Genomic DNA, 24075 nt, shown 5'->3' with positions numbered 1-24075 from the left:
CGTACACCTACAGGAAGTGGTTAAAGCTCTTCGGATTAGCAAGCCACGTTAGAAACTTAATGAATTTATGTCGCCAACGCATGCAGCTCTCTAAGTTCCGTCACAAATTACGAGTAATCTCTGCTCAATGATCGACACAGATAGTCATGTTCCAAAATTATTTAGTCAAGTGATTTGTGCAATTACAATTGCTTATGTAATAATTATTTGAAGAAGACCAAGAGAATGGACGTATTTACTGTATATGTGACTGTAAATTTCGCATTAAGTAGATAATTGAGTTGATGATCTGACCAAAATACTCTCATAAAGATTACTCCAGATCAGCATAAAAAAGGTTTAACATTTATTTTTGTATGAATAATTCCTAATGAGTTATCTAAGTAAAAAATTGCATCAATAAGCTTTATAGTTCTTTCACCAGTCACTCTTATTCTTACTCGCTTTTGCGCCCACACGAATGACACGATCCGCCTTCAAAAAGCCACGATGAACGTCAGTCTTGATAGAGCGTGCGTGGGGTTAAGACGTACCGTCAACCAGTCTCTGTTTTGTAATTGACTGGTCCTTTACCTCTACAACAAGACCACAAGTGAGTGTGATAGTGTCAGTCATGATTTTTTTATGAATCAACTTTATTAATTACTCTCTCTTCTAAGTTTGTGAGACCTATTTATTTTCAAATTTAGGCTTAGTAAGAGACTGCCTTATACGAGTGGCACTCTGACGTTAACAGTATACACCGCGTTTCGCCATGCCCTGTTGAAAAACTTTCATTGCTGGCTGGTTCGTGCTTGTATTCGATTCAGTAATAAGGCCATTAAATGTATGAAAAAATAATTTTTGTTTGATTTTCAAGTATTTACCATAAATTCAGGAGTTCAATTTGTGCCGACTGATAACTGATAACTTGGCGAAATCGTAGTAAACAGTCGGTAAAGTCTTATTTTTGCATTATTCCACTTGACTTTACCTGCATTTCTCTGTAGGCAAAATTTCCTATTGCATGTATTTGAAGCTGAAAGCATACTACCAAACTTCTGAAGAAGTTTCGAAATCCATAACAAAACTCTATGCTTGAATTCCCTTGCGACATTATGAACCCTTGTAGCCCTAGTCATCCCAACGTATATACCAGTGTCTGCCGTAGGGGTTGACCATACACCGCTTTTGGAAGAACCTTGCTTCGTCACAGGAGTAAATTTTCCGTGCCAGCTGCCAAGTGTTCCGCAGATATGACGTCACTGAAACGTTCCCGGCTGCTGTGCTGAAATCGATCGACCTGCTACGGCTACGAACGGATCTTAGAGCCGGCCCAGCCGGGCTGTAAATTAGGATAACTAGATAAAACACGATGGGAAGCTGTTCGCTAAAAATTCGGGTGCACATTCTTGTGTTCTATATGGTAATTTAGAATGTAGATGATAGCTGGACACTGTCTAATAACTTGATGGAAAAACATGGATCTGTATCCGTGACGATGGCGTAATTCTCTTGCCTGCATGGAATAGATTTAAGTTTTTCATAGTGTTCACAGATTCTGGAAATTAGACTTGACAATACTAAGCAAATCTTGAGGCATCTCTCGTCTCACCGCAATATTTGTGAAATTCTCAAGTAGCTTATAAATAATTTTTGCTTGACAATCAATACAAAGTCGTCTTAGTTATCCCAGCGACTAGATTATGAGCTTACATCCCTGTCGCCAGTCCGCTGCATTCTCGCTCTAACCAAGGCTATGGCATTCTGCGCACTACGTCTGTTCAGTAGCCTAACTGTCCTTACAACTTGCATTTTAAGTGCTCATTCCAAATGATAATAATAAAGCTTCTTCCATTCAAATGATCGGAAACGGTAAAAGTGAAATAAATTTAATTCATTTCCGTCTGTGCTTTCGAGTATTTATCACTGTGTTGTATATTGAACGCTATTCGTATGGAGCCTCTGAAACAATCTCTGAAGCATACAGCTGGCAGCCATAAGTTTGGTTGTGCAATTCTTAAGTACAAATAATATTTAAAATTTCAAAACGTTGTACCGCGCTACATTGCCGTGCAGAAATCGCCCGCGACGTGTTCGCAGGTAGACAGCAGGTACATGTTTTTCGACCGTTATGCGTCTCTAGGCCATTACGTGCACTTGGGCCGCTACGTGCACTTGGGCTGCTTCGTGCACATGGGACGGGGCGCTACGTGCACTTGGGACGGGACGCTACGTGTGCACTTGGGACGCTACGTGCACTTGGGACGCCACGTGCACTTGGGACGCTACGTGCACTTGGCCGCTACATACACTCTGTTAAAACGTAGTTTTTTTTTATAGTACGGCACGTGAAATATTGAAAGCACATGGCAGGTGCCGGGCCATATCTGTGACAGCCACAAATGCTTGCGGCGTTTCTTCTGCCTAATTTAGGTCATCGTTGTTCCTCGTGGCTGGCTAAGGCTCGCCCCAATACCTTGTAACCAATAGCCAAGGTATTAGGCTCATATTTTTGTCTTAGTTCTTCTCTTATCATTGCAATATTGAATCAGATCTTGTCGTCGTTGAACTCATTTTTTTTAATTTAAATGATGGATAGATAGCTTGGGAGAAAATCTAGCTAGAAAATATTGTACGTACCCTTGCGTGAATTTATCCTGCATTACTACTTGGCAATCCGACATTAATGATTTCTGATTGGCAATATGGTGTGCATATTTTTTTGTTGTCAAACAACGGCTCAGGTTATCAGCAAATTGTACGATAAAATCGATGGTAAATATCGCACTAGGAATATGATACTGTCTGACAATTTTTCTTGGCGTCGAAGAAACATTTAGTCTGTACTCCTGCCGCCACTATTTTTAAATGATGCTTGCAAGCTAATAATATAGCTCAAGGACAACTGGTCTAACCTGCTCCGCTGCCCAATCAGGAAGTCGCAATAGTCTGGCGCTGTTCTAGGTCGTTGAGGGGCTGGGTGTGGGATCCCTGCTTTCTACGGCGAGCTAACTTTCACTTTCATCTGTCAATTCATTGTACATAAACATATTATGTGTAATTTTTATATGGTTTATTCCGTTTTTCAATTAAAAAGGCAATTCACCATGCATGTGACATTTTTATTTATCGATCCATGTTTTCTCACCGGATTGGTTCATTTAAGATAAATGTTAGCTGACTTGAATATAATCGGTTTATATTCTAAAATGTGTTTTGGTATCAGCTGTTCATACTTCATCCCATTTCTGAGTCCTGTGTGTAAATAATACTCACAGACAATGTTATTATTTATAAGGCTATTTAAATAAGAAATATGAGAACACGATGGATTCACGGTTTCATCAAGGGTTTATCCACTAGAATATCGAGAAAATGCACGTGAAGGCTCGTCAATCCATTCAAGTAGATTTGTTGAACAAACCAAGCTTGTAAGTTCAACGATTCTCAGACTACTAGCCAGAAATTAAATTTTTCATTGTCAATGGAAATGTATGAAGTTCTTTTGGAAAACGTGAGCCTGATGAGGGTTAGCTCGATTTATGGTATTACAAGCAACAATTATAGCTTCGCAAAATAGTGACGAACTCAAGCGTTTCAAAACAATTGTTCCAAGTTTAAAAAGATTTGCTATGACGTGGGTTCATTGAGTGACAGCTCTATATTCGCATACTGTAACAATGAAATATGTAGCAAGAACAGATTGTTTAAACGCTGCTCTGGTTTACCACGAGGCAGGTGTGGTCCCCCGTTTAATTGTTTCTGTTGGCGACCTCGCCAAGCTTGCGACAGGTGCTACTAATAAGCGCTTATGGTGTCAGATTCTAGACTGTGTTTATTGTTGAACACTTCATGATGTTCTTATCTTCATGAGAGCACTTAATTATATGGTCTCACCGCTAAGCGTCTCACATGAGATCTAATTTTACTCAGGACCAGATCAAGCTGAACGTCACGACCGCACATGACGCTGATTCACGCATCGCAATTCGATCTCGTGCTTTGCGTACTACGTCATGTCATTTTTAAAAAAGGTTTATTACACTAGGAACGGATATGCTGTTGCCATCTATCATGCTTCATTTACGTTTTTCCAGTCATGCTATCGCTGACATTATCTATCCGGTTATTTTTGGCGGCAGTATTCGAGTTGTTCAATAGGTGGAAATATTTCGAATGATTAATTCTTTGAAATTTGTCGAGTCCTTCATTTGATGCTATTTTCCGAGACTTTCATTTGGTAGCGTTTTTTAGTAATTCGGCATCCTCCGTAATTGCGGCTTGCCGGTCAACAACAAGAACATTCCTTCTTCGTGTGATGCGTGCTTTCACCTGACACTTTGATTTAATCGTAATTGTAGATCGCCTGCTATTTAAGCGGTTTTCAATTTAGGCTAGTCACTTCAATACGTCCAAAATACGTGACATGCATTTTTTTGCTAGAACAAAGTTTCTGTGTGATACGAGTATGATGAGGCAGGTTTAACCCTTTCACGGGTAAGTTACCATATATGATCACTTGAAATCGCGTCACAAAAAGCCTCACCACGGCCTCCTGTTTGTTTTTGAGGCATCCTTATAATGCCTCAGTCAATCACTAATTATCTGACCATCGTTCTATCTAATAGCATCACCAGCTGCAAAGTCCACAAATTGAAATATGAGCATTTAAATGAAGGTTTTGACTCGGACAATGGAATTGATGCTCTTTCCTCATTTTCTTCAAAATTTGGAAGTATCAATATATATATTTATTTATTTTGGCAACTTGATTAAATTTAATTAAATTATATTTTTATGTTTCTAATTTTTCATTTGCATAAACTGAATTTTAATTATAAAAAAAAAATTTGTGTACTGATTGCATTTATTGAATTCTTCAAGTGCGATTTAAAGCTTCAATAGGCAAAATTTGCAAAAATCCATAGAAATAAATATATTGTATAATACTTCTTATTTTCTTGAAATGGTTTCTGAAATTTTAATTTCTGGATATTTCAATGCTTGCCCGCTAAAGGGATAATGCAGACCTCAATCTATCATCGATTAGAATAACTTACTGGCAATGAGCTTTACTGGTTTAGGACTTGAGGTTTAGTTACTCGTCGATAGTGTTACCGGCGCGCGTACGATTATGTTGGTAACAACGATTGATGTTTAGAACTGCGTACATGCAATGCGTCAAGTAAGATATGCAGGAAAATGACCCACTTGATGTCAAGCTTATCTCAAGGCAAATCGTGTTTGTGAACAGGGAGGGGATCACTTCCTCTTTACGAGAGAGCGATGCTCACTGATATGATAACGAGAGCTTTAGGAGTGGTTATCCGTGAGCTATAATTGCGAATATTGAGACATGCTTCGCAATGGCGGCTCCCATGGAACCCTCCGTTGGAAATATGAGCAATTGAAGAAGCGATTACAACAGTCAGCACTAGATTGTTTCATCCATTTGTTCTACCTGTTAATTGCAATAATTGGTAGTTTAAAATAATGCCCAAATCTTGAAAGAGTATATCGCTAATCCAATGATACAAGCATATACTCGTTTGTACCGTTGTACGGTTACTGTGGGAACGGTAACCGTATAATCCAAATAACTTCATAATTCCGAATATAATGGATGCGTATTTCCTTCTGAAGTTTTAAAAAAAATTACTTGCGTCATGATAAAACTCACCTGAAATTAATGATGAACCGAACTGACGCACTTTTCCGAATGGTGGTGCACTTTTTGCCCTTTAATGAGCCATACCGTCCCAGTTGGCTCCGCAATAGGGCGTATCAGTGCTACGTCCGCTCTTTGCGCCTGCTGTTGACAAAGTGTCACCATTTGCACAATTTGTATAAACCTGTACACGAAGGTTTAGAAACGTCTCATTAATTTGTCTCTGGCACCACGAAGGGACACTACCGTCTCACTAATTTGTCTCTGGCACCACGCAGAGACACTACCACCTCACTAATCTGTCTCTGTCAGTGACGGAAGCGTACGTGACTCTCGCGACGACAGACGGGTACGGCGTGGGAGCGTTGGTGCTGGGACACTCGCTGCTCTCTCACGGCACCACCCGTCAGCTCTGCATCCTCGTCACCCCGGGCGTGTCGGAGCAAGTCAGGTGAGCCATGATCTTATGTAGGGTCGTGTTGTGGGGTGAACACAAGCCCGTAATTGATGTTACGGGGGATATTGATGTTACGGGGGATATTGATGTTACGGGTTGATATTACGGGGGGATGTTGTATTACGGGGATTTTGATGTTACGTGTTGATGTTACGGGGGATGCTGATGTTACGGGGGATGTTGATGTTACGGGGGATGTTGATGTTACGGGGGATGTTGATGTTACGGGGGATGTTGATGTTATGGGTGATTTGATGTTATGGGGGATATTGATATTACAGGAGAATTTTTCTCTGGTACGTAACGCAACACATGGATGCATTTTATGAAATAACTTGTCTGTTCAGAATCCTGATATAGAATTCAAATTTCGTGACGTATATGGTCAAGATAATGTGGCTTAAATGAAGTGCTGTTAATGCCTCTAAATTTCAAACCAAACACGAGCACAAGATGTCGCCTGGAACGACTGTGGACTGAAACTGTGTGACTAAAAGGACTGAGTCAAGATTTGCCAGCGTTGACTCGAGATAGTCTTGTCCTTGAAAACATTTGAACAGTTGGCTGCTCCAACATCGAGCCAACGCTGACCTCTTAGTACTACAATGTAATGATCCTTTGCGATGCTGTTTCTAGGCTTAGGTTCTGCTCGATATTCCTAACTTTCAGAGGATCTCTCTGAATGCTGACTATGACATCCACAACACAGATCGGCGGAGTCACATGCTTTTATTAGGGTAACTGTGATTACAGTTACCCTGATGTATATATATCTCTTGGTAACTGTACCACTACTAGCAATACAATATACAGATACCATTACCAGATCGGCGCTGTCACAAGTGTACCACAATGTGGTCCTTGTGGACGTGATGGACTCGGGGGACAGCGCTCATCTGGCGCTACTGGAGCGTCCAGAGCTGGGCATCACCTTCACCAAGCTGCACTGCTGGACCCTCACCCAGTACACCAAGTGTGTCTTTCTCGACGCCGACACACTTGTGAGTCATCCAGTTACTTGCTCCTAACCCTGCCTGATATGAGTAACGGGAGCAATATTGTCACAAGCCTACTTCCCAAAAAGGATACGTTCTAGTGAGCGCAAATGACTTGCACTGATGATTGCCGCCGCGTACGACAACTTTAAAATGTTCTCTGTTGCGTACAAACGTCCTCAGGTTGCTACACTCAATAGTTTACGTATAATTTAAGTTGAAAGTTTAACTTTAAAATGTTCTCTGTTGCGTACAAACGTCCTCAGGTTGCTACACTCAATAGTTTACGTATAATTTATGTTAGAAGTTACGTTCCAGGAAAGTGACATACGGCGGTAGAGGGTTAACTTGCTAACGTTTTTGTACTCTTATCAGAATATACTATAGCGTTGTCAGCGTTCAAGATTTAGCCATCATCACGCCTGTTGCCGATTTTGAACACTGCAGAATTCTCTCCGTTAGATGTGGGTCATGAACCCACAACTCGCTGCTCTAATCTTGGTATCTAAATCGCTGCTTGGTGCTCTGTATACATATGCTTAGAGTTAGATCGTGTTAAATAATTTTAATCATGGTTTACGATTTTATGATATCTAATAACTAATCATCATAATTTCATTTGGAATCAAAGTTAGTGCTAAATTTTGATAATAAATGGCCTCCCCATATTTTTCACCTCTCAACAACGATAACTTGAGCCCTTGGTGGGTACCGTATTACCGTATCTCTGGTAAAGTGCACCGAACACCGCATTCCCTTTGGTTTTATACTCCGATGCCGAACTGCTGAACACCGTATTCTCCGCACCCACACACTGACGCCTAACACTACACTCACCACATATACCACACTCACCACATATACCACACTCACCACATATACCACACTCACCACATATACCACACTCACCACATATACCACACTCCCACATTCACCATTCGCCGCATTCACCACTCACCAGACTGACGTAGCTTATCTGCGTGCAGGCCCTGCAGAACACAGACGAGCTCTTCACGCAGCCTGAGTTGTCTGCCGCGTGCGACGTGGGTTGGCCTGACTGCTTCAACTCTGGCATGTTTGTCTTCGTGCCGTCCCAAGAAACTTATGAACAATTGCTAGATTTTGCTAAAACCAAGGGAAGTTTCGACGGCGGTGACCAAGGACTCCTCAATTCTTTCTTCCCGAACTGGCACAGATTATCCTTCGTGTACAATATGGTGGCGACGGCCTGCTACACTTACCTGCCTGCCTTCAAGGAGTGAGTCATGTCTGCCTTTTACTGTAGCTTTCAATTAGTTCTTGGTATTAACCCTATACTCAAGCTTTCAATTAGTTCGTAGTATTAACCCCTACACCCCCGCCTTCAATTAGTTCGTAGTATTAACCCTACACTCCCGCCTTCAATTAGTTCTTAGTATTAACCCCTACACTCCCGCCTTCAATTAGTTCTTAGTATTAACCCTACACCCCGCCTTCAATTAGTTCTTAGTATTAACCCTACACCCCGCCTTCAATTAGTTGGTAGTATTAATTAACCCTACACTCCCGCCTTAAATTAGTTTGTAATATTAACCTCTAACCACGAACTTCCCGGGTTCTGTGGTTATAAAAAAATTTCAATAGTTGTGAATTCTGGACATTTCGGGTAAAAGAATGTCTGAAATTTCTTTAGATAATTGATCGTTTTTTTAAGTAAAAGTTGCTTCGACTGTGCTTGAATTCGTTTCGAAAACTTTTCAGACAATATTGTTCATAAGAATTGGTTCCCGATGTAGTGTTCTTGTTATATTCCAAGAAAAAAAAAGGGTTTGTGTCCCTTTCGTCTACAGGAGTTGGTGGTAGGTATGCGGCTCCGTTTCCTGCCTTTACAAAGAGCGTGTTTCCGTGAATGACAATAATGATGATAATAATCATATATAACAATAATAATATAATGGCGGTTTAGCGTTTATTAGGTCGTAGGCCTGTCGCCGATTCTTAATTAACATAATATGATATTCACAGCTTGTTGTGGTTTCAAACTCACAACTCGCTGCTCCAATTTTGCTTTGCTTAACCGCCCGGCCTCCTCGCCGATTCTGACAAACTGTCGCTCAGAGCTGGGATCGAAAACGCACCTCTGCTCCTATGTCACCCCTAGACCACCCTGCCCCAACCGCTGGGCCACCCTGCCCAATGGATGGCCGTGGCATGGCATAAAATATTCGTGGTATGGGGTTGCCTTATGGTATGACAGAAATGATAACGATGTTCTCCGTACAGGTTCGGTCGTAACGTAAAGCTAGTGCACTTCTTGGGCTCGACGAAGCCGTGGCACGGCGAGAGCGCCGCACAGCCTGGATCAGCGTATGGATCGTTCGTGGGGGCCTGGTGGACCATTTACCGTGAACTCGTGCGGCCCAGCATGCCACAGTCGGTGAGTCTTGTGGCACTGTGGCGTGTGTGGCTGTGTGGTAATGCCCGCCCTCAACCAAGCTTGCCACCGCAGTGGCATCGGTTGTTGCTAAACGTGCTGTAATGCTTCCATATGACCGTCGATTGCTTGCGACTACACTTGGCACCGATTGGCGTTTCGCGCTATTTAAACGTGACTATTTGTACTCCAGATGCACTCATGCGACCGATTACCCTATTCCGACTCCAAATTGCTCCATATATGTGGCTCCAAATATGTTTACTGCGACCGTTCAACTTCGAGCATATCTCCACTCGTTTCGCAGCCTTCTTGATTTCACTGACGTCCGACACCAGATCATGAAATTTATGTAATGAAAGAATGAAGTTAGAAAAATCGTGTTGAAAGGTGTTGCCTTGGTATCTAGCACTTCGGTCGCAATGCTCTCGTTCTACCGGATCTGTCATGTTTCTGTGACGTCCATCATTACTGATGTACCGTATCAATCGCGTGGTCCGATAACGTAGCTCATATAACAGATCCGTACGTTCATTGCAATGGAAAAACGAGCCCATTTTTATTTTACATATTTTACTTAAAATTTCAATTAGTACGGCATTTCATTTACATTGCAGTTGTAACTTCTATGTGTTTCTCGTATTTTCTTTGTCGCTCTTACCTGTACTGTGCAAACTGTCAAAAAATTTTAAAACTTGTTTGACTTGTTATTAAGGTATTTATGTACCAATATGCTTTGTTCAGCATATGCTGGACTGCTATTGCTCGAGCAAGATTGTCATTTTTCTAGGATTACACCTAATTTAATATGATCAATGTTCCGTGTCGTTTGTCTCAGTTCCAGCTTCCCAACCCAGCCCGAAGCAGCATAGCTCAAACCTTGCACTTAATCATCCTGAGCCTGCGTTGCCCGTGCAGATTTGTATAGCGGTTATGTATATTAATTCTGTAGCAGCAATGTGCATTAATTGGCTTTCGTTTCGTCTAGTGTGCGTTGACTAACTCGGTGGTCGTCCATTAACAGGAAGCCAAGTTTGACCCTACCGATGCCCCACCCCAACAACAGGAACAATTTCCAGCACAGGTAAATTTCTAAACTCTCGGTTGTTTCACTTATAATTTCTTCCATATTCTCGTTATCGGTCATTTTATTTCGCTATTATTGGTCGGTTGTGCTCGAGCATTTTCTCTTCATACTAATTTTTATGATTTCATTAAGTCTTCTCTTGAGCGCACCTCTTGAGTTTAGCAATTTTTTATTCGAATATTTACTTCACCTGGCAACGTGAGTATCCATGATATTCGTTTGTAGAAATGTCGTTGATGCCCTTAGTTTTTTGGATCAGTTTAGAAGGATAAATTATTTCCTTCAAACTTCAAATTTTCGTAACATTAAGAGTGCATCTCCACCCTCATCCGTTTTCTGGATGTCACTGAATCCTTGTTTTCTGCTCACCCTGCACTGAGAGTCTCGACTGCATCATGTTCACTGCTCACTGAGCGTCTCGACTGCATCATGTTCACTGCTCACTGAGCGTTTCGACTGCATCATGTTCACTGCTCACTGAGCGTCTCGACTGCATCATGTTCACTGCTCACTGAACGTCTCGACTGCATCATGTTCATGGTATTACAGTAATTAAATGCCAGCCTGCAAGGCGACATCTGGCTTATTGACCGTTCAGAAACGCAATTTCGTCGTCGCCAACAATAGCAACATTTTGTCCGGTACATTTTAATGCTGGAACATAGTTAGCATGCACCAAGGTATCATTTAATTCATGCCAACACTTCCGCAATTCCTCTATGCTAATCTACCAGTCCAACATAGTTATGAAGTAGATATCTCACAACAGTGGTTCTTAACTAACGATGTCGCCTTCAAGGGGCAATTGACCAATTTTTGTGGGGTAGAGGAGGAGTGAGTGTTTTAATTTAACCACATCTATCAACGATGATATTTATGAAACTCTTAACATGTTTTTTTTCTAATAAAGCTAATAAAACGTTACATTTCTGGCACCACTACCTGGCGAGGTTAGTTGCACGTCGGCTCCGGTAGGGGGCGGTTTGACATCAGCTAACGTTGCACTCGACATGACATGTGTGGTTGGTAGCTAGTGTGTGGTCCGCGGGGATTAATTTATTTAGCGTTTTGAATAAATTCATTACAGAGGGGATAATTTTTATGCTGTAAAATTGTAAATTGTATAGTGTAAAATGCTTTTTTCATACTCGTTCGTGTTTAAACAGTATTTAATTTTCAATTCAGAAAGTATTTTATATATTGTTGAGTATACACTATTTTATATTTTTTGTTCCATTACTTGTATAATTGATTTCGGAAGTACAGTGTTATAGCTAGCATTTCCTTTCGCCCCTCCTATCAACCTAAATGATGCACGTGTTTTGATTTTAAAATCACCTGCATATTTTGTATTTTAAAATATTTGTTTTTCTGATTTAAAATCGGAGTGTGCCGCACAGAGGTTTGTTCGAGCAGATACAAAAATTTCCAATTAGCTCTCTATAATAAGAATTCAATCCTATTCAACGCCACTATTGTTGATAGAGTAGATTTAGACATATGCTTTGGCTGCAATTTAATATCAAAATGACTAATTCGATTCGTGAATTTTCAGACAAAGCAAATGCTAAAAAAAAATGAAATTAACGGATAAATAAAGTTCACTCTTGAATCTGCTAATCGAAGCTTCATCTCGTCGTTCATCGTATATTTAACATCAATTAAATCAATATCAAATTCAAACAAAGTTTCGTTTTGTTGCTGCTCGAACACGAAAGCGTGCGATCTCCTCTCAGCACTGATGCCACTAGCCGCTCGTGATGCTTCCCATCGTTTTGTTGTTGAGATTCCGCATAAATCTTCAATTTTCCTCATTTTGCTTCCTCGTGTGAGATTTGCTGTAGCTACACGTGTGATTCTAAAGTGATATTCTTTGGCCCGTGACCCATAAAAATTTCTGTGTTGTACAAATTAAGGTATCTATTTTAACCCTGGTTTCTTGCTGATCATTAACCAACCTTCTTCGTATTACAAGCTGCCCGATAATTCTGTGGATAACTCTTACACGTGGCCTGCTCCCGAGCAGAGATCGACATCAGGCGGCCACTTGGAGGTAAATCTCTCTGCATCTTCTTCCCACTCTGGTGCACACTCTGGTGCACACTCTGGTGCACTCTCTGATGCCCACTCTGATGCTCACTCTGGTGCACACTCTGATGCCCACTCTGGCCTTACATCGTCTGCCCAAGGGATCTCTCCCTATGATGATGCTAACCATCTATCCCGAACTTTTGATCCTGACAGCCATCACCAACAACAAATAAGTCACAGACAAGATGACAGTGAAATTGAATCGAATATCGATGTCTTACATGTACACAAACAGACATCACAGCACAACCAAGATCCTGATATCACCAGGTCTGATCAGCCTGAACATCGCTCAGAACACCACACGGAACACGCAACATCTCCAATTGATTGTTATGTAGCCCCTGTGAATGATAAAGCTAAGCACCAGCACGCTTATGATGATGTACGTTCCATGATATCTAACTTGATACCCACCGCAGTCCAGTCATTTGATCCTGTAAGAACTCGTGATAATGCCCCACATGCCGCGCATGGCATCAATAAAACTGGATCCCAGCCATCGTCTGGTGATGGAGGTCTGCCAGCTCCCAGTGTTAGTCATGGAAAATCTCCGAGTGAGGTAATTGTCTCGCCTTGGTAGCGCCAGTGTTCGTGATGCTTGGGTTCCTTAGAGGTGGTGTTTCATAGTAGCTTGTTTACTGTGCCAGAAAGGCGCTAGGGTTGGTTTTATCCAGTCGTTCACGCCTATGAATACTCGCTGCTTTATCGCTAGTTTCGCCCCGTGTCATCCGTACAGTGAAGTGGATGAACTTGGTTTAACTTGAGTTTGCATGTTACTCAATTCCTTAAAAGTATCGCGCTAATGAATCATTTGCTTAAGAAGAATCATTTTGTCTTTGTTACTCATTATTCCAAACCTTATCTCGCACTCACAGCATCGCATCTTCTTCTGGGCAAATGAACATTAAAATTAATTTGTAGAGAACAATTTTGTATGAAGGCACAGGATTTGCATTGCACATTGAAAGAAACAAAGTTTCAACCATGTTTCGCTATTTCTTCAGGATAACTATGCTTTAAAGCAAAATTTTCCCAGCTGGTAAAAAATAACAGAAATCGCCTCATGAGTGTTAAAAGTCATAAAATTTTAGGATCACCCAAATCCGAATTATAATTGTAACTAAAATCAGGCCTAGAAGAGGACTGACGAACAGCATAATCTAAATGGAATCCTGAACATCATTGTTCAACATTGAACCGTTTTGCCATTGTTTGTCGTTGTTTTTAGTCAAGTTTGTGAGCTCACTGCTCAGTTCATACGACGTCACTTCCATGTAAAGTTTTAGTCGTTAATTTGTCAGGTGCCTGAGCTCACAAGCGCTCCTTACGCTGCATCGCTCGCCTTGGTTCATATTGCCATTTTTCTGGTTCATTCAAAAGGTGTCGGGGTTCGTAGGTCATTGAGAATAGGTCGACTCGATTTAGAGTTCATTGATTTGGCAGCGAAGTAACTAACAAAAGCCCAAGCCGTTTCACAACCGTTGGTGGTTCGGATCATCGTAGTGAGTTTGACAGGCGGAATTTGATTTATTTAGTGAACTTCATTGAAACTATAAGCCGAATGGGTTTTTTGATGGAACCGGCGACAAAATTACTGAGCTGCTTCCTCTTCTGCCGATCTAAACTATTCCCTCCTCCTAAGCTTGAAGACCTTCAAGCCGAATCCCACTTTTAGGTTTAACTTTCATAGAAGAGTGCAGCTTAACTAACCTTCACATCCAAACACAACTGTTGTGGTTGCCAAGTATCTAAGGGTGTTCTTTGATACTATAATTCAAGTTGCATTCGAATAGTTCCATAATGCCGGTGTTATTATGGATGAAAGACCATGTGCAAAGTCGCTGCGAACGAAAAATTGATGAAAGTGAGAGCGGTTCCTGGTATCGCTTCGGCGTAGGTACTTGTGTTAAGAGTATCGAGCTTCAAAGTATTTTTAGCTGTTTTTTTTTCTCGTAATTGGATACGTGGACCAATTCTGAATCCCTCAAACTGATTAACACTGATGATTCAATGAGCTAACCTGTATTGAACAATTGACGCTGTTGAAATTTTCAACAGGGCGTTCACTAGCTTTGGCTTTATTTTTTTTATTCACATATACAAATGCTGTAGTTTCTCCCGCCTCACTTGAGTTGGTTGACCTGCTTATTTCACTTCCTCGTCTCATGTTATTTGGTGAGGTTGTTGTGTACATTATTGTCCATCTGCTGTAATTCTCAAATAATTGTGCATAATAGTGATATTGTTTTATCTCAGTACCCTGTCCTGATACTAACTGATATAACTTCTAATAGAAAATGCTCACTAACTTCTCACTTTTAACATTCGTCATATGATGTAGTTAATTCTCTATCATTACTCGTACAAAATACTAACGTTGAGTTACATTTTAAAATGTTTGTGTATATATTTTGGTTATTTTAAGTACACTTGCATTCTCCCTCTGATTTAAGTTAATGATCTAGCGTCTCCATTTCTATTTGAAGTCTAAATTTTTCGCCCCCCCCCCCCCTTTATGTTTCATTTACGTAAAGACGTTCTATCTGTAAATTCGTATTTTATGTATAATTTGTATCGAAAGCACCTAGTAATGTCTTTATCTCTCCTTGATTTATTATTTGTGCTAATTTGTCTATCACCGATTCCTTATTTTTTCATCTATGGCTTTGATGGAATTTTATTTCAATTATTTCTTTAATATCTTAACTTCAGAAAGACGGCAAACTCGATTAACTTACTCGTACCCACATCCACTCTGTGTACGCTCCTGATTACGTCTTTCTTTGCTCCACTTACGCAATAATATTAATAATAAACTGCCTGTAAACTATACACATTTAAATCACTGACACTTGACGCGCTACTTGCACGTGTGCAGCTCGTCGAGCACTTCTCGAAGCTGTCTACCAACGAGAACCTGGTGGAGGGACGGCAGCGCTGGGAGGCCGGTCGTCCTGAGTACATGGGGCGCGACTCCTTCGACAACATCATGGCTTACATCCAGTCTAGAATCAATAAATAAGCGTATATGTAAACGCACAAATAATTTCAACTGCTTCCTTAGCTGCGTATTAGTGTTAACATTGTTCGTAACGTCGAGGAAGAATTTCAGTAAAAAATTTAAAGTCCTCAATATGCTTTCTCTTACCGGCGTGGATATAGCAAACAATCTTGTTATTCCCTCATTGGATGCAGTGAATGTCGAAGAAATTTTAGAACCACGCGCAAGCACTCACTTGATTCCGTGAGTAGATTACATACCGTTGCAGCTTGTACCTCTGACTTCTCAACACTGATGTTCGTTGGTTAACCCTCTACCGCCGTATGTTACTCTTCAGGCACGAACTTTCAACTTGAATTATAAGCAAACTATTGAGTGTGGCAACCACCTGTAATTAAGCGAGTTTCCATAGCAAGATCCCTAACGTATCTGTAACACACCAAGAATCGCAGATGTAATGCGCGGATCTTTGGCAGGTATGACTATATTTGATACTTGTTAATGACATAAGCTTACGTTGAACATAAATTTTTTCTCTATCAAAGAATCTTCAGAGCATATCTGTTCAAATTGACGAGCAAAAATATGCAAATCCATCATTCGAAATTGAAGATTTGGCAAGAGCCAGGCACCGTCTGAGTGGAAGGGAAATTTTGTAGGGTAGTAGAAAACACCAGCCATTATTTCATGAGCTGTGCTTCACCATCATATCTCTAGAAAAATTTTCGTCGATCAAGGAATTACGCAATTTCTCTATGAAAAACGGTTGAGAGAAATGCTTGTGAAATTTCTCCCCTCCCCACCCCTAATAATGTGTGATTAAACAGCTGCAGCCTCGCAAACATAGTTGGAACTTCTTAAATACGTTCGGTGGTCCGCACTCAAGCCTTGAATTTAGGCCTAAGAAATCTTCAACGCCGCGCCTGAACATACGATAGTTGTAGGTCGTGCGATTGGCGTAATCATTTGAGTTTGCAGCCTCTGATGTGCCAAGTTGTGTCGTAATTATATCCAAAGTTTACTGGAAGGAAAACAAATTGATTCGCAGCATTAATAATGTAATTTAGGATTAATCAACGGAATTTGTGGATGAGTACTCTTTGAAGGGCATTGATCAAGCAAAACGATCTTATGTTAAAAATTCCCGGAAACATAATTTTGTAGTAAGCTTCACAAATACGCGATCATAATGAGCAAGCTCCTGAAATCTTTATCGCGGCAACTAATGCAATCCACGCTTAAGCTCGCAACTAGACATAATCGAATGATTATCAGGTAAAGCTGCAGCAAAAACAAAGAGAAATGTTTCTTGACTTTCGGACTATATATGAGTGCTGGTCAACTAGAACTATTCCCAGGAACTCCGATTTTAAAATAAATCGATCACTTTGAGGCAACTTTAATATGGCGCAAATAAGTGAGGTGGGGGATGTGCTAGGTATTGGGGGCAGAGTACTGCAAGCAATAAGCTGACAATAATACGGGATTTGGCTATGAGTAGCCTATCACCATCCGTAATTTCTCAAACCTATCCTCTTATTCCTAAGCTGAATCCTATCTTTAGATAATTATGGGACATACGACAGTTAGGAATAGTTCGAGAATCCTAATACATCCAATTTAAGAGATTTTTGCAGCAAGGGCGCTGTGCAGGTGATATATCTGGTGGGTCCATCGGTCGAGAGCGGCGTAGCGGTTGCTGCCCTGGTGCTGCATGGGCGTGCCGCTGCGGACCTCCAACACTTGCGCCACCTCGTCTATGCGGCCCTCAATCGTTCTGCAAACAACACACATTAATGCACGTAGGAAAACCGCAAACTCGGGCCGAATTTATAAAAAGAATACTGTTTTGAACTTAATTTAAAACCGTGAGTAATTTCAATAGCAAACAATTGTAACTTTCTAGATGTTTTATTGTCAAGTCACACACGAGCATTGCAACCAGTACTGCGTTCGCGTGCGGGTATATGAGTGATAGAAACGAAAAGAAAAAACTTACTATAGTGAGACGGTGATCGCTTCCAACTTGGGAGCGTAGAGACCAATGAAATAAACGAATATAGCATTTTTTACCGAGACGCTTCGAACATGGCTTCTGATAGTTATACTACATTAAAGAAAAGACAACTAACTGGTGTAATATGCAAGATTCCTAATTTAGACTAGGTCTTGGATGACGCAGAATTGTTGTAGTAACTCACTTGTCTAGTATGCACTGCACCAGTAAATTTTCCACCTCTACGGTGTCAATGTTCAGCTCGCGGGAGATGAAGGGGATGTAGATCCTCGTGTAGGGCTTAATGAGCTTGATCAGGACCTGGGTGCGAATGTTGCACAACAAATCTGCACACGATCGAAGGCAAACAATGATTTATTTACATGCCTTTACTAAAAGGATGGATGAGATTGATCAGGCGTATTCTTTTATCATTGATATGATTTTAGATTAACGCTCATGCTATTATCATCATACATAAGGAATTAAAGGGAACAGCAAAGCATCTAGGAATAATTAAAGGTCTATGAGACTTAGCTGAACAGTTGGACTTGATGGTGCATGTTCGGGTTAATGTATTAAAAAGTAATGTCAAAATGAAGAAAATGCCCAAGTCACCAGGATCTGTAAGTGATGTCGACATACAGGGAACAAAATATGCTCAATTTGCAAAGTATTAACGAATGAAATTTCCTAAATCCCAAAACGTTTATGGTACGAATCACATTAACGGTTCAAGTATCGGTATATATGTGCTTATGGGTACGAATACAGGCAAGCCTGTAACGTCATAGCTCGAACATGAATAATTTGCTACACGGATGCACTATGAAACTTCAACTTTTATAAACTAAAAAGACTTATTTCAACTAAACATTGAGATGATGTTGAATCATTTTCAACCTCAACCGCATCCACGCCAACATGCTCCTAACAGAGTAAACATCTGATTTTCCATTTGTGATTCTATCAAACAATTATACCAAGAACTCTTCAGCTTGATAATCTTCATCTCTGAAATTATTGGGAACAAAACACGTCTATTTATGTATTCACAAGCTTGGATTACCTTCAATGTGCTCGCGAATGAAAGCGTCCTGCATGATGATCTCTCTGTTGACGCGCAGGATAGACTCGAACGAGTTGATGTCGTCGTTCTGGTAGGCGACCACCAAGTTGGTCATGGCCAGGATCTCTGGGTCATTCTTGTATGGCTTGGCTTCTTGTGAGTCAAAGGGATTGATGCCTGACTTCATTAACCTACAAAAAAAGAAAATGAAGGAAAACATCAAACCATATACTGGCCAAAAAAATATTCTTCAAGGTGAGGCTTGAGGCTTTCCATAAAAATCAAATTAGTTGAATTAAATGGTACCTCTGAGTCCGATTGAATAATTTGCCTGTAGTGAAATGGCTTAATAAACAAATATTTTCACAGTATTGAAAATAATGTTACATCTAAGACGTTCATTAAGCAAAAAGAAAAACACACTGCAATGACCAAATCTTGTTGCCAAAAGAAAACAAGACTTCAAGATAAGCAATAACGCAATAAATCGCAGGTAGCTATATTGACATTTATTTGAATCCTTGAGAATTGTAACCTTGATTGATTTTGATTCAAAAGCAACAACTCTGAACCAGGAACTAACATGTTAGCCAACACGAGGTACTTGAGACAGGTCGTTCTCCGAAAGCTGCCAGATTCGTCATAATTCTTGAAGGCCTCAAAGAAGTCTGTGTGAGCTTTTTCAAACTCACCCTCCCGGAGATGCATCTTGCCTCCACACTCTGAAATCGCAACTAAATGTAGTTTGGCAGCAACAATAGTGATAAAAAAGATGCATTTTTCTTTGTAAATTGCTGCCTAAAATATCAACTTCTATAAATATTGTTTTTGTAGCATCGTGCTACAAATAGAGTCAAGAGCTCAAAATACAAACAAGTCCATATTCTGTGACTAAACTGGTCATCATCAAACTATTTGATCATAAAAAAATGAACAGATCATGAACCAATCAGGAACATAATAACAGATGAGTTGCTTATTTCTTATCAATATTAATGAACCCAGAGCCCTTGTATAATGAAAGAAATAAATTTTTCTGTAGCTTTTTCAGGGAAGTGAATTACAACAAGTACCTAAAAATATTTGGAATTATAAGTTCTCAATTTAGAACCAGTATTCTTTCATATTTAAGACAATTAATTTATTGGAGCCATTGATATATAATAGTGTATATAATTCTAGTTACCAGGACTTGAGATACTAATAGAATTGGGAATATAAAATGTAGGTATGTGCAGGCATAGGGTTGCACGAGATAAGCACAGCACCTCTTTGGGGATATTTAATGTATGTACAGACATAGGGTTGCACTAGAGATAAGCACAGCACCTCCTTGGGGATATTTAATGTATGTACGACATAGGGTTGCACTACAGATAAGCACAGCACCTCCTTGTGGATATTTAATGTATGTACAGACATGGGGTTGCACTACAGATAAGCACAGCACCTCTGATGACGCCCATGATGAGAGGGTGAGGGATGGCAGACTTGATGTGCAGGGACTGCTCGTACAGCGCCTGGCGGACCAATGTCAGCTCAACAAAATGCACTTGAAATCACAATATTCAGAGAAGCAAGAGTAATGGAACATAAATTAGTGAATGTAAACGAATAGCATAGAATAAGAGTATCAGGATGGAATTAATAGAATTCTTCCTCTAAAAGGCAGGAATAGAAGACTTCCTCTTTGAATACAGGTTGCATCTTTTCTCATCAAAATTGACAAAATTTTAAGGTCTGATAAAAATCAATCTCTATGAAAAATACACCCTGTCATATTTTGTACCTACCAAAAGCTTTTGCTACATCAATAGTCATCTTACAATTAACAAGTCATGAATAGACAATTCTGCTGAAAACTTCATTAATCAAAGAGCAAGGCAAATCTTACCTTTAGTTTCTTATTATTTTTCTGGGCAGTATACATCTGAATTTCCAGAGCATAAATCTCGAGAAGTTGGGTGCCCTTTTTGAGGTCATCTTCACCCTCATCAGTCTGTGCAATGAATATTAAAGCTCAGGCTCAACACAGAATATAAACGAGTTAATAATATCATGCAGTTCTTTCTATCCAAACATGTAACGAGTTTACCAGCAACATATCTCTTCCTGAAATTTTTTTAATGATTCTTTAGGATCATTTTCTTATATCATTTACTTGAAAGAATGTTATCAAAATTATAACAGTTGTATTTCAATCAATAGTATAGGCTTGGTGTAAAACTTGATGCACTAGAGAACAGAATATTACAAAGGATTTTCCAACAAGCAAGACAAACAAAACACTTAAAACAACAAACATAAAACAACAAAAAGTTGTCTCACCTGACATGATGTATGTAGCTGCTTTAATATTTTAGAAAGCTTGGTAAAGTCCTCACGGTCATAGTAAAGTTTTCCTAACTTTGTGTTAGTCTTGAACCACAGTCGGTCATTCTTGGCGTCTCTTAATGCTTCAAGGGTTGTTTCATAAAATTCTTGTAACAGTTCCATCTGCAGAGCATTAATTTACATAGTATTAAAAAATATAATGTATGTTCAAGTAAAAATATTTGTTTAAGGAAAACTAGTGTTAAATTGAAAAAATATTTAAATTCAACTTGAAAATAAAAAATTCCAGAAAGGAAAGATCGGTAATATACCTACCATCACTGAATAAACTTCAATAGATAACTATGAGAATTTTCATCCTTTTTGACCCATTCAACATGGATATGACACAAATTGTACAGATTTAACTTACGTTTTTTGAAGTAGAAATGTAATCTAAAATAGAATTTATTGATTTTTCACTGTAATTTCTTGTGACAGCTGACTTTATGTATGTGAGAAGCTGTTTGTAGCGCTGCATCATCTCTTCCTTGTTACCCTGAATAAAAAATTTATACAATAAATGAATAATAATTGATATTTCAATTGCAGTACCTATAGATCTTTATTTGTGAACTTCAAAAAAATTGCAATTTTTTAAAGAATATTGGTCAGGAATCTTAACTATTAGCTAAATATACTTACCAACTTAAAATTAATCTTTATCATTTGTTTGAGAGCTTTGAAGCCCCATTCTCCTTTATCTCCAGCTTCCAGTTCAAGAACTCGTGTAAATGATGCCAATGCTGCCAGTGGATCATCATCTTTCAGAGCTTTGCTATTGTAGTACTGATTCTCTAGATCTACATCAGGTTCACTGTTGCTATCTTCTGAATACTCCAAGTCATACTCCTCTTCATCATCACACATGAAATCTTCTTCTCCATCAGACATATTTAATCAGCATGAAGGGTAATTTTTCAATTCACAGAAGAGTTCTGAAGATGAGGAAATCATTTCAGTATAAATTAATTTTGTATTAAATTTCTCAGCTTAATGGACTAGGAGTCATACTTTTACAACACATTTAAGTAGGTATACATAGAGCCTGATGATAGAGGCCTAGGTACATGTAGCATTAGCAACAAATTACATATCCATTATTGGTGATTGGTGGGTTCAACATAAAATTCCATGCCCATACAATTTTGTAGGAGAAAGGTTAAACACAGATCTTTCCAGAGGCCCCCACAGATTTTTACACTGCCCCCAGGGAGGCCATATCACCCACTTTGGGAAGCACAGGTCTAGAGCTTTCGGCTTTCCTGTCATTTTTGGAGCTGTGAGACTGATGCTAGATGAAGCATCTTATTTTCTATTTAATTTTTAATAAAACTCCAAGATCAGGCTGTGAGTTCCCAAATGTACAAAAAATGTAACTTATTACTCACTGCAGTGAGTGACAGAGAGCTAATCAGCCTTATCTTCTTGTCGACAAAAACATGAAGTCACAGACAGACATATGGACATGACTGTCATGACACGCATACTGCACAATAGGGCCTTTTTTCCCATAAATGAAAAAATGCGCTAAAAATGGATCACTTTGCTGACTTTGGAATTGTGAGACTGAGAACTCAGATGAGACTTCATTAGTTTTCTTAAGTAGGGTAAACGCGGTATATTCCGTCATCGTGGGTAATTCCGTCACCTCTTTAGTTTTTCCTTTATATTAAGCTTTGTTTTAGTTCCATGCGTTCGTTGATGGTTGAAATGGTGACGTTATACATTTGCGCGTCGAACTAATGCCAAAACACTAGGTCTTGGCCATCTAGTGGGAAAATATTGAGATCCAAAGAGAGACGATGCACGCTACCCAGTGAGATCATCAAAAAATGTGTCAAATTTGACAGTTGACCTTGCTCTACCAAATAGTGAATAACTGTTTGTATAGGAAGAATATTATGATTTGAGACTTTTAAATACGTCTGTGAATATATTAGGAATCCTTTAAGTATACTTGGATTTGCTGATTTCAAGTGGTAAATAAATTAATAGATGATTAAGTTGAGAAATGGATTTAGACACATGAAAACTAATTCCGACACGACACAACTTGAATTGGACACACACAGATCGTTCAAAGCTTTGTACAAAAATTAAAATTTGCTTAATTAAAAGCTTAATAGTTGTTAATTAAAAGCGTAATTAAGTAGTGTTCAATATTCATTAGTGTTCTAATTCAAAGCCGTGTTGTATTCCAATACAGCTCACACAGCAAATGGAATTCGAACACGTGGATGACGGCATTACGTATCAGTAGAATTTGAAGCGCAGACGTAATACGCCTCACCACGTGCTGAATATTGCCACACACAGTGACGGAATATAGGGATTTGGTAGGTTTCCATTCTAAAGGCTTTTAAATAAATATGGCAACATTTTGTGACGTTTCATTGTTGCTGACGCGTAGTGAAGTGTTTTGAGAGTCATGTGAAGGCAACAGGACTTACGTAACGCATACGTTTTTTTATATTTTTTCATTTCTCGATGCGTCCTTAATGTGTCAGAATATACCGCCTTTACCCTAATTGGAATATTGCAAAACTGAATATAGGGTTACACATAGTGGCAAACCAGTGGTTTTTTAGAATCAGTCAATCAGCTCATTTTAAATTTCCTCATATATTCAAGATTTTAACAGATTTCTTATGTAAGATAATTCTGGTACAGTATCCAAGATACTTTACTGGTCTACTTATAGGACTCAAAAATGAACTTTAGGAAGAGTCTAAAAACTCTCTTCTTTGCCACTATGGTGGTAACATAGTGGCAAACCAGAGCTTTTAAGAATCAGTTCATTTTTAATTTCCTCATTTACTCAAGATTTAAACCAATTTCTTATTTATGATAATGCTGGTATCCAGTATACTTTATTGGTCTACATATAGGACTCAAAAATGAACTTGAGGGAGAGTCTAAAAAACTCTCTGCTCTGCC

At 39.4% G+C, this 24075-nt stretch overlaps 2 protein-coding genes across 5 annotated transcripts; one reads left to right on the top strand and one right to left on the bottom strand.

The window, feature by feature from the left end:
* Nucleotides 1–488: 488 nt before the first annotated feature.
* On the top strand, nucleotides 489–15829 carry LOC108678095 (glycogenin-1). Of its 4 annotated transcripts, none has more exons than XM_047879955.1 (8): nucleotides 489–592; nucleotides 5963–6101; nucleotides 6934–7108; nucleotides 8089–8360; nucleotides 9365–9518; nucleotides 10540–10599; nucleotides 12578–12655; nucleotides 15575–15829. In XM_047879955.1, coding segments are annotated over exons 1-8 (1023 nt in total). In that variant the 5' UTR covers nucleotides 489–591; the 3' UTR covers nucleotides 15719–15829. The 4 variants fall into 4 exon arrangements, with proteins under 4 accessions (XP_047735911.1, XP_047735913.1, XP_018021931.1 ...); XM_047879957.1 differs by having other exon boundaries at nucleotides 490–592; nucleotides 12629–12655; XM_018166442.2 differs by lacking the exon at nucleotides 12578–12655 and having other exon boundaries at nucleotides 491–592.
* Nucleotides 15830–16738: 909 nt separating this feature from the next.
* Nucleotides 16739–22068, bottom strand: LOC108678096 (COP9 signalosome complex subunit 2). The gene is made up of 9 exons (XM_018166443.2): nucleotides 21781–22068; nucleotides 21509–21634; nucleotides 21091–21258; nucleotides 20657–20761; nucleotides 20213–20282; nucleotides 19346–19484; nucleotides 18763–18953; nucleotides 17899–18040; nucleotides 16739–17474 (listed from the first exon to the last, which is right to left on the bottom strand). The coding sequence occupies exons 1-9, from the start codon at nucleotides 22027–22029 to the stop codon at nucleotides 17318–17320; spliced, it is 1347 nt and encodes a 448-aa protein (XP_018021932.1). The 5' UTR covers nucleotides 22030–22068; the 3' UTR covers nucleotides 16739–17317.
* Nucleotides 22069–24075: the final 2007 nt, after the last annotated feature.

Source organism: Hyalella azteca, unplaced genomic scaffold (assembly GCF_000764305.2).
Source record: "Hyalella azteca isolate HAZT.00-mixed unplaced genomic scaffold, Hazt_2.0.2 contig4315, whole genome shotgun sequence".
NCBI classification, from domain to species: Eukaryota; Metazoa; Arthropoda; class Malacostraca; order Amphipoda; family Hyalellidae; genus Hyalella; species Hyalella azteca.
This window is presented reverse-complemented; position numbering and strand designations above follow the sequence as displayed.